Here is a 12026-nt window from a genome sequence, read left to right as displayed (position 1 = left end):
ACAGTGATTTTACCTGTTGCAGAAATACACTGCATTTCTTGGGTTAAGATCGATGGCTTTAGTGTAGAAAGAGACCGCACTCTCAAAGTTTTCTAATTTCATCTGCTCATTGCCTAAACCACAAAAATTATTGTTATATAGAGTCATATGAATAGATGTACAGATGACATTTGTGCTTACTATAGTATATATTGTTTTATTAAAGTATATATCTCCTCCCAGTTTTATTAACGCCTACATTTACCTTTTAAGTTATACAGGGTTCAAAAATCAAGGCAGATTTAAAAAAAAAAAAAAATCAATCACACCGACAAAGCTATACACAGCTTAAATGGGTAGTGTCAAGTCCTTAAATTGCTTACATTAGTTAAACAGCGTGAAAATAAGTAAGTTTGCAATTGACTTGCTTTTGATATTTGCAGTCTTCCTCTTGCAATGAGAGCTTTTACATTTTATAGCGTACAGCTATTGTCAATGGACTTTGGTCTCCGGAAACAGGCCAAGCGTGTGCAATAGTTACATTCTAGGAGAGGAGTTAACTCAACATCAGCCCGCTCTAGCTCATTAAAAGAGGTTGGTCACCAATTGGACACTCCCTTTTGAATCCTGCCAGTAAAATAATAACACTTATACTCATCTCCGGTGTTGGCACTACTCCAACGGTGTCAACACTGGGTCTTCTGGGGATCGCGTGACAGTGGTTGCAGTGATAGCGTGACAGTCGCTGCAATGATAGCTTGACAGTGACAATAAGCGCTCGCTTCACTTTTAGGCTGGGTTCACGCGTAGCGGAACTCTTGTGGAAATTACCGCGAGAATTCCGGAATTCCATTCCACGGGAAAATCGCATTTTAAATTCCCGCGATTTTCCCACGGAAAAACAAGCAATTTGCAAGCGTAATTAGCTTGCAGAATGATAGCGTTTTCCAAGCAATCTGGAGCATCGCTTGGAGAACTGACTGACAGGTTGGTCACACTCATCAAACACAATGTTTGACAAGTGTGACCAACTTTTTACTATTGAGGTAGCCTTTGCAGCATCAGTAGTAAAAGATAAGATGTAAAAAATAATTAAAAAAAAAATATTGTTATTCTCACCTTCCGGCGTCCCGTGCAGCCTTCCCGCCTCTCTCCATGCTCCCGGCATCTTCCGGTCCCAGTAATCCTTTGCGCGAATGACTGCGAGACGTCGCGCTCCCGCGACGTCATCGCGGTCATTATCGCAAAGGATTACTGGGGACCGGAAGATGCCGGGAGCATGGAGAGAGGCGGGAAGGCTGCGCGGGACGCCAGAAGGTGAGAACAATATTTTTTATTTTAATTCTATTTTTTACAGGGTATGGTACCCACAGACCGGAGGACAGTCTCCTCTCCTCCAGACCGTGGGTACCATATGCAAGTGTTCTGCTTACTTTTCTCATGGTGGGCACAGCCACATGCGGAAAGTAAGCAGAACAATGCATTCCTATGTGGGCGGAATCGTTGTGATTCCGCTAAATTAATGAGCATGCTGCGTTTTTTTTACCGCGAAGCGATTCCGCCGGGGAAAAAAACGCAGCATTAGCACAGCATTGCGGAATCCCATAGGATTGCATGGGATGCTTATTTTTCGCCGCATAATCGTGCGTTTGAAAACTCGAAAAAACCGCGACGTGTGAACGTAGCCTTAGCTTGTGAAGAGATGCTGTTATAAATCTTGCAGTTCTGCTAATGTCTCTGGTCTTGCTGGAGCTGTATGAATGTTCAAATTCTCTACTAGCTCAGTGTTCAAATGCAGGGATACTAGTGTAGACAGAATAAACATCTGACAGCTGAATATTACAGCAGAACTTGTGCTGAGCTTTATAAAATTCTATTAATACTACAGTACTACTATTCACCAGTGCGGTCACTCAAGGAAGAGAGACAGCTGCTGACAAAAACCCTGAGGGAAGAAAACTAAGGAAAATGCATTGGTCTGAGCTACACAAGAGACAACTGGAGAATACCCCTTTAAGAACTCAAGAGTTGAACTTCAATACCAGACACAAAAAATTAAGTTTTTGGGTTATTACTGTAAAATCTCTCTCTCTTTCTCAGAGCCTTTATTGGGGGACACATGAAACTAATGTGTATGGTGCTGCCACTAGGAGGCTGACACAAGGCAAAAAAAAAACAAAAAAAAACACTATCTTCTCTTCAGTAGTATACACCCACCAACCAGGGTCAAGCTGATCAGTTAGTGTGAAAGTAGTAGGAGAAGCAACCTAAAATAAAATACAGACTGGAAAAACAGAGGTATTTAGAAAGGGTGGGTGCTGTGGCCCCCAATGAATGCTCACAGAGATATTACGGTAAAAACCAAAATCTTCACTTCATTGGGGGACACAGGAAACCATGGGACGTACCAATGCAGTCTCCAAGGGTGGCAAGACATAAAAAAAGGACAAGTTAAATGTACGAGCAGAGTTGAGAATTTGAGGTCAGAGATTGGCCATTGTAATATTCAAAACATTTCTGCCCAGGCCCAAAAACGCCAAGGAGGTGGAAGAAAGTGAGTATTCTTTACAACATGGAAAAGGTAAGAACAGATAACTGAGCAAAAGCTTAGAGAGCTGCTAATAGAGGCCTAATGATGAATGGTACAGGAGGCCCAGATGGAGAACAGGACAGAAATTGAGTTCTGTCCCTTGTCAATATGCATCCAGAATAGTAGGGTGTATCCAGACTAGAAGACCATTATGATGACTCTCCAGACGCAAACAGGGAATCTGAACATCTTTGGAAACTGTTCAAAACAGATGGGGTGCTGAGATGAACTTTGACCAGTTACAACGTAGCCAAGAGACCGATAGGATGACGAGAAGGAAGAGAATGTAGAGAGAGAAGACTATACCACAATGAAGAAAAGACAAGCAAATGCAGGACCACCTAGAGTACAGAAGTCAGGAAGGGAGGATTCAGTACGGGAGTGGAAAGATAGTTGCCAAAAGAACTTTCCAGGAAACAAGGAGGAAGGATGACTAAAAAAGGGTACGGTGAAAAATGCTGTAGAGTGTTCAACACCAGATGCGGGCCCCCAAGCCAAAAGGGAGGCCACTGGAGATTTACTAAGCATGCGTACCCCACGGGAAAACGAACAGATGAAATGTGAAACTGGTTTTCCTGAAATGAAGGTAGAAACCTGCCCTTAGGGAGCTGTGGAACAAACTATAGACTCAAGGTCCAACAATAAGGGGAGGAATTGGAAGAGGAGATTAAGAAGTTTTCCCTACTTAGATTGTAATTAAGATGTGAGCAGGCCCCGAGCCGATCCAGGGGCTACATTTTTGCAGCACAATGAGGAAGACAGACATCAGGCGTCCCGGATGCTGTCGGGAGACTGAAAAGGTACCTGGTCCAGGAGGTCGTCTGTTGGACAGCAGGAAGGTACTGCTTCCATCTTCGTACCCTGCACGTCTGGTTCTAGGGTGTGCACGTGGCAGGGGGAACAATGGCAAGGACTGTCTGCCTGCAAACACTCTTGATGTGTTAGGGAGGATAGAGTGCTGCCTGGTAGATACAAGAGGGTACAGTAGTAATGCAACCCCATACTGTGCCCTGTCTCTAGGGGGAGATCAGAGTGATCAATTACACTGTCACCAAATAAGCTGTATCTGCTAAAAAAAAAATTAATTGACAAAAACACAACTAAAACCTATGGTCGAAATGGGGAAGAGAGCAGGCCCATGTCCACCTCCTACTGACACTAAGCTAAAACTGATCAGCTTGGCCCTGGTTGGTGGGTATACCCTACTGAGGAGGAGATAACTTTTTTTTTTGCCTATTGTCAGCCTCCTAGAGGCAGCAGCATACACCCATGGTTTCCTGTGTCTCCTAATGAAGTGGTAGAGAAATGGACAGCTGCAGTACTGTTTCAGGATCAATACAGTCATGTTTTTCTAATACTGCATAGAGTATAGGATATTAGACACCTTCAGGGAATATTTTATTTTTCTTTCTTAAAATACATATAGTTTTACTTTGAACTGTTTAGGTTCTACAGCCTCTGTCTATTGCTGGCTACAGAGAATCCCTCAGTTGAGCTGAAGAATATTTAGAATTGAGAGTCCTCGGTTGTTGATACCTTTTAATGGCTAACTAGGTTACTGGCTAAAACAGTACAAAGATATATATCTTTCCTGTATCAGTTGAGCTGAACTTTAATATGTCAAACCAGAGGAGTGAAGGAAAAGCTAGAGAAGACTCAATCAGACGTCTGTGTTACATGTACGTGTTGTATCCAATTATTTACTGCTACAACACATACCCATTATAGTCTATGGTGCTGTTCCCATGTCCATATCTTTTCACAAACAGTGTCAGTTTCTTTTTTCTAGTATCCACAGATGAAAAGGGCTAATACAAGTGTATGGGTCAGTGAGAAACAAGTACAGCACATGTATAGCATACATGTGCCATCTGAGCACAGTCCGTATTTAAATGGGATCTGTCACCACATCTGACCTATCTAAACTACTAATATGGGCACACATGTTATAGGCTGCTGAGGAGAGTGATACCTGCGTAAGGTGTGTACCAGGATTACCTGATGCTCCACTCCCCTTTCCCATGTTGGTGTTATAATGTCTGTTAGGGAAAGTGCAGTATGTAAGCAAGTCCACTAGATAGGGACACATTACTAGACCGGGTAGAGTAAAAAGTTAATATAGGAGGGGCCAACCGTGGGTAAGCCAGCAAGTTCCTGGTAGGGCCTGGTAGGGCCTGAGAGCATGGACAGGGTGGGTGGACCCCGTAACGTTAATTAAGGAGTCCAGTTCGTCCAGGGCTTAAGAGTAGTGGAACACCGGAAAAAAGAAGGAATGCAGGACAGCTACGTCATGAAGACCGTTGGCTACATAGGCAGATGCCTTAGTGTCTGAGGCGAAATGGACCGGGGGGAACTCCTAAAGCTGGTCAGCTGGATAGCTGCGGTGCTGGGAAGTACAGTGTGACCCGGCAGCGTTCCCATGGAGGCAAGGGACAGCGAATGTCATACTGTGTAAGGAACGGTGTGCTGTATCCGTATGTGAACTGGACGAGCTGTGTCTAGTGTTGAGTAAAGTGAACTGTTTGAAATTGGACCTGGACTCTGCTTGTCTTTGTCAAGTAACCGAAGCAAGGAACCCTCACCGGCTCAGGAAGGATCCTGAGGGCCAGTCAAGGGAGTCAGAGGGACTTTGTGTGTATGTGGCGGATGGCCAGGTTGTACCTAAGTAGCTATCATTTGCGGGCCATGACTAAAGCTCTGGCACCCCTCACACCTGTATGCCTCAGATCAGATGCCTTGTTGAGAAATCATCTTTTTTCACTTCATATAAATGAGTTCTTCCAGACAGGGAGGTGGAGTCGGTATAAAATGGAATGATTCTGATAATACATAGAGCAAAAAGGCACTGATAAAGAATGACTGCAGCCCTGCACTCATCTCAAGCACTGCTAGCGTGATGAGGAAAACAGGATTCAGACACATACTTTGTAAAACATATCTTAACTTTCAATAAATAGTGCATAAATCAATAGTCCAATGTATGTTTTCTCAGAATGCTTCATGTTTTAGTTTGCTTTTCCACTGAGCTCATGTTTGGTGAGGTTAGTTGATGTGATGCTCAACTAACTCATGTTATTAGTAGGACTGATCGAATAGCTTTGGATAAGTCCTTATCCGAACAGCTGTAGCGCTTACCGAATAACTGCATCGGGAACCCGGATACCTGGAGCGCTCCCGATAATCACCTGTTCGGCTCCGCAGCTGCATGTGTCGCGGCTGTGTGACAGTCACAACACATGCATCGAGAGCCTATTTGTTGGGCTGTCCATGCATGTGTTGTGACGGTCACACAGCCGTGACACATGCAGCTGTTTTGCCGAACAGCTGACTATCGGGAGCATTCCAGGAATCCAGGTTACCGATGCAGCTATTCGGGAAGCACTAAAGCTTTTCGATCATCCCTAGTTATTGGCTCTGCTAGCAGTTTCAGGTTCTTTCTGGCATATGATTTAGCATAAACTTGCTCCCTCTCTCCTCCCCTCTTCATAGACTGTGAAGCATCATGATGCTGTAAAGCTATCTTATAAAATATTTTATAAACTTTGTCATCATCTGTACTATTGATTTATGCAAAGCTTTTTTTTCTTCATTTCTATCCAAAATTATACAGGATTCCCAATATATATTTTTTTAATAGGACAAAATTTTGAGAGCAAATTGATATGATTACAAAATGACTTCCCATGAAGTCAGCTGTATTTGAGCATTTCACATCAAGATAAAAAATATTTTGTCAGTGTGTGACAGTGCATACTCAGGCAGTGATTAAAAATGCTCCTACCAGAGCTTCCAATCTGAAAAGACATTTACAACGCTTATACCCAGAAGTTTTCAAAGCTGTGACTGAGAAAGATCACAGCGACACCAAGAAACCAGTGCCCAGCACTTCCCACCATGTAAAGAAAGAGGAAAGAGCTTCTCAAACATCAGTTACAAGATATTTTGTAAGTGACAGTTACAGTAACAATGACAGCAGATATGTTTAACACCTTAACGACCAGGGGTATTTTTGGTTTTGCATTTTCATTTTTTGCTCCCCTTCTTCCCAGAGCCATAACTTTTTAGAATTTTTGGTCAAAATGACCATGTGAGGGCTTGTTTTTTGTGGGATGATTGGTACTTTTGAACACCACCATTGGTTTTACCATGTCGTGTAACAGAAAACGGGGGGAAAAAAAAATCCAAGTGCGGTTAAATTGCAAAAAAAAGTGCAATCCCACACTTGTTTTGTTTGACTTTTTTACTAGGTTCATTAAATGCTAGAACTGACCTGCTATTCTGATTCTCCGGGTCATTACGAGTTCATAGACACCAAACATGTCTAGGTTCTTTTTTATCTAAGTGGTGGAAAAAAAAATTCCAAAGCTTGTAAAAAAGAACAAACAAACAAAAAAAAAAAAACAGTTGCCATTTTCCGAGACCCGTAGCATCTCCATTTTTCGGAATCTGGGACCGGATGAAAGCTTATTTTTTGCGTGCCGATCTGACATTTTTATTGATACCATATTGGTGCAGATACGTTCTTTTACTTGCTTGTTATTGCAATGTTGCAGCGACAAAGAAAAAAAACCCGAAACGTAATTCTGGCGTTTCGATTTTTTTTTTTTAATTCTTTTTATATATTAACAGATCGGGCAATTCTCAACGTGGCGATGCCAAATGTGTGTATTTGATTTTTTTATTTTTTTTATTTTGAATGGCGTGAAAGGGGGGCGATTTGAACTTTTATATTTTTTTTTTTATTTTTTTTATATTTTTAAAAACATTTTTTAAATGATTCAATAGTCTCCATGGGAGACTAGAAGCTGCAGTTGTCCAATCGCCTCTGCTACATAGAGTGTCTGGGGGTACCGATGCGACGAACAGCCCATAGTGATTGTACTGATGGGACTACTCCCATCCGGCTATGTCTGCTGTCACATAACAGACAGTATAAGCCAATGATGGGAGAATAGTCTCATCATCCAGCACCTGTATTCAACTGTAAAAAAAAGCAATAAAAAATAATAAACCAACATATACTCCCTGTCTGCCTTAGTCTATTTAATACCGAGTGTCCTACGGCGATCTCACGTGTAGAACCTCCGGCAATACACTGACAGGAGGTAATCGCTCCCGCAGTGTATCACTGCGCTGCCGTGAGAGTTCACCGGAGTTCATCAGCTGATCAGCTCCGGTTCTCACGCAGCATTGCCGTAATTAAGACCACCGGAGCTGTTGAACTCGGGTGAACTCTCTCATGGCAGATCAGTGATACACTGCGGGAGCGATTACCTCCTGTCAGTGTATCGCCAGCAGCCGGAAAGAGAAAGAGCGGTCACATCTCCCAATTTGACTGTTCTACACGTGAGATCACCGTGGGACACTCTGTATTAAATGGACTACGTCGGACAGTATAGTAGTATATGTTGATTTATTATTTTTTGATTGTTTGCACGAGATAAGGGCGTCAGGGATTAGGCATTCAGTAAGTATGGTAAATTAAGATTCAATAAAGGAGTCTGTGTGATTATTTCAAATTGAGGACTTTATTTTGGCAGTGCCTTTATTTACCATGTAACTATAGGATTACTAATGGATAGGTTGTCTTATAGAAGCCTCTGCATCACTAACCTGAGGGCTCGATGTCACCTGACAAAACAAAGGTGACATGAACCCCACAAATATGAACCCCACTTGCCACCGCTACAGGGCAAGTGGGAAGAGCGAGGCTAAGTGCCAGAATTGGCGCTTCTATAAGATGCGCCATTTCTGGAACAGCTGAGAGCTGATGTTTTTAGTCTGGGGGGGGGGGGGCAATATCCATGGCCCCCTTCCCAGGCTATTAATATCAGCCCACAGATGTCTGCCTAGCCTTTGCTGGTTCAATTTTATAGGAGGACCACATGTCAATTTTTTTCTGGGGTTCCCCTGTAAACTAGCCAGTAAAGGCTAAGCAAACAGCTGTGAGCTGATATTAATAGCCTGGGACCCTTTCTGGCTATTGAATCATTCCCAGAATATTAACATCAGCCGTCGACTTTCCCTCTGCTGGTTATGAAAATTATGTGGGAGCTGACGCAATTTTTTAAATTTTTTTTTCAAAAATAAACATATTGCGCAGATTTCTGACATTTGCTGTTTTGTTACAGCATATGTATGTTAATGTTCCTACATAGGCTGGTGAGTGTGTGTGTCTAACACTATGTACCGTTTTATTAATGAGGGCATCTGGCTGACACCTGTTCATTACTAAACCTCGGGCTTGGTATTACACACACATATACAGTGTGTGCGCATATTATATATATATATATATTCACTTATATTTGTTTAGTCTGTGTAAACAAATTTGAACATGGTATGTAATAATATTATCGTCTTCAATGGAGTATGAAAAAGAGGTTGAACAAGGAAATTACATCACATTTTTTTTTTTAATAATATATCTATATTTAGCTCTATGGATTTACAAAAACGCATAAAAAAAAAAACACATGCACAAAAGCATACAAAACGTGCATATTTACCACTGCGTTTTTCTGCCGAGAGATGAAGAAACCTTGCAGAAATTTCTGCTGGCAAATATGCAACGTGCGCCCATAGCCTTAAAAACACATTTTTTCCTCATCTCTGAGCTGCTGTATTTTAACAAAATTACAACCCTGTCTGCCTGTGAGATGGAAGCTCTGCAGCGAGATCAGGAGAGCAGCCATTACACATCACACTGTTAACTCTCCCCTTTCATTTGAACTAAGCTCTGGAGGCAACGTTATCTTCCAGGCAGAGTCCTCCCCAAAGCCTGGAAGAGGTCATTGCTATAAAGTGATAAAAGAGGATTTCTCAAACAGAAAGCAGCTTATACTGTGTGCCCATATTAATAGTTTGGATATATCAGATGTGGTGGAAGATTCACTTTTAACATTATAAAGGATAAGCATAACACACTAATGGAAAAACCAGACACGTGGACCATACACTGATCCAAAATACTTAAGACAATGTTAAATTTTTTTCACATACTTGTTTAAAGATGGACAAGCGAATGAGGCTGCCAGAATACTCACTCCTCTGCACGCCGGGGATTGTGTGCACGCAGAGGAGTATTGATTGTTCTTCAGTAGCATGCAGAGTGTCAGCTGAAGCATTCCAGCAGATGCCGGCAGTCACGTGGTAGTGGAATGCAGTGAATATTTATTTCTTTTAAGTAGCGGCACATGTGACCGCCGGCAGCTGCAGAAAGTCAGCGGCTGACACGGTGCGCGCTAGTGAAGAGCAATGAATACTCACTGCTCTCCGCGCACACAGTCCTGGCATGCAGGGCAGTGAATATTCCGGCAGCTGCCCTTCGGCTTGCAAGCAGCGCATGACTTCCGTGCCATGCTTACAAGCATAAAGCAACTGCTGGCATTGGAACAAGATGCTGCGAGGGAGCGCTAGGAAGGCAAGTGTAATGGTTTGCTTTTTTAATGTTTTCTGATGGGGCCAATCATACCAGAATAAGGATGGGGCCATGCATACCAGGACTGAGATGGGGGCCAATCATACCAGGTTAAGGATGGGGCCCTGCATACCAGGATAGGGCCCTGCATACCAGGATAGGGATGGGGCCCTGCACACCAGGACAAGATGGGGACCCTGCATACCAGGTTAGGGATGAGGGAGATCATTCTCGCCAGGATAGGGATGAGGGGGACCATTCCTACCAGGATAGGCATGAGGGGGCCAAGTCTACCAGGCTACAGATAAGGGGGACATGCATACCAGGCTAGGTATGAGGAGGCATGCATACCAGGATGGGGATGAGGGCCATGCATACCAGAAAAGGCATAAGGGGGCCAAACACACCTGGATCGGGATGAGGGAGCCATGAATACGAGGGCAGGGATGAGGGGGCCATGCATATCAGGATGGGGATGAGGGGACCAAATTTGCCAGCATAGGGGATAGTAAGTACAGAATTGACCACATTTTTGCTTCAATTTTTTTTCCCCAATGTCCTCCTCTAAAACCTAGGTGCGTCTTATGGTCCGGCGTGTCTTATAGTCCGAAAAAGAGGGTAATAAGAAAGCTTTATTCTTTGTGTCGGTATGATTACAGCGATATCACATTTACTTCATTTATATGTTTTAGTACTTTTACAGAAAAACTTTTATAGAAAAAAATTGTTTTTGCATTGCTATATTCTACAGTATTTTTACATTCTGGTGATGGAGCTGTTTGGCAGCTTGTTCTTTTTTTTTTACAGGACAAGATAACGTTTTCAGCAATACCATTTATATTTACATTCCACTTTTTGATGATTTTTTTTCACCTTTTTGTTCAGCAGCATCATGAAAGCATCGTTTTTGAATTTTTTTTTTTTTTTTTTTTAAAAAGGTGTTCACTGAAGGGGTTATATATCAGGTAGTTTCGGAAGCGGGGGTACCAAATATATACTTTGTTTATTTGTTTTTACATAAATATTTGAACAGTATATACTCGAGTATAAGCCGACCCCCCCAATCTTGCCACAAAAAACTGGGAAAACTTATTGACTCGAGTATAAGCCTAGGGTGGAAAATGCAGCAGCTACTGGTAAATTTCAAAAATAAAAATAGGTAACAATAAAAGTAAAATTAATTGAGACATCAGTAGGTTAAATGTTTTTGAATATCCATATTCAAACAGGAGCCCCATATAATGCTCCATACAGTTCATGATGGGCCCATAAGATGTTCCATACAAAATACACCCCATATAATGCTGCACAAAGGTTCATAATGGCCCCATAAGATGCTCCATTGGATAATATGCCCCATATGCTGCTCCATAATGGTTATGTCCCCATAAGATGCTCCATAGAATAGGCCCCCATATGATGCTCCATAGATTATGCCCCCATATGCTGCCCCATTATGAATGTGTCACCGAGGAGGATAGCAGGTCCAGGCTAAGACAGAAAACCAGAGATGTTGGTAACTAAGCGGATTGCAGACCCCTGATCCTATCCACACAACTAGCAGTAGCCGTGGAGCGTACCTACGATGATCCTAGGCGCCTCGGCACAGCCGGAGAGCTAACTAAGCCTAAAGCAAGAAAGGGGAAATCTAAACTGCCCTGGAGCAGACCCCAAAGGAATAGATAGTCCCCAAACATATACTGTCGGTGAGACAAGATGAAAACACAAACGCAGGCAGGAAAATAGACTGAGCAAATGATGGGCCCCACACTGACTAGACAGGAAAGGAAAGACACTGTCTGCAATCACGCAAAAAACCCTACAAAAAGTCCCACACGTCTGATGCACAAAAAACACTGAAGTCGCACGACTTCGCCCCCACTATATCAGCAATCTGGTATATTCTGAAAGCAAAGCAAAAAGAGACCAATATAACAAGGGACAAAATTAACTGGCACAAGCAGTAACATATGGGTGGTGATTCAGCACTGCCCCAGCCAGAGCTGGCTGACCCGCACAAAGCAGAGATAGACAAAA

General features: G+C 42.7%; 1 protein-coding gene across 2 annotated transcripts in view; it reads right to left on the bottom strand.

Annotated features, from left to right (window-relative positions):
* Positions 1-12026, bottom strand: part of SGTA (small glutamine rich tetratricopeptide repeat co-chaperone alpha) — an 82982-nt gene that overhangs the window by 43352 nt on the left and 27604 nt on the right. For both annotated transcript variants that reach the window (XM_073546776.1, XM_073546768.1), the window contains exon 5: positions 14-113. In XM_073546776.1, the coding sequence (XP_073402877.1) occupies positions 14-113 (100 nt within the window). The remainder of the gene's footprint in view (positions 1-13; positions 114-12026) is intronic.

This window comes from Dendrobates tinctorius, unplaced genomic scaffold, assembly GCF_039654945.1.
Source record: "Dendrobates tinctorius isolate UK_male_01 unplaced genomic scaffold, ASM3965494v1 ptg000011l, whole genome shotgun sequence".
Taxonomy (NCBI): Eukaryota; Metazoa; Chordata; class Amphibia; order Anura; family Dendrobatidae; genus Dendrobates; species Dendrobates tinctorius.
The sequence above is the reverse complement of the archived record's forward strand: the minus strand, read 5'-3'. Positions and strand labels throughout refer to the sequence as shown.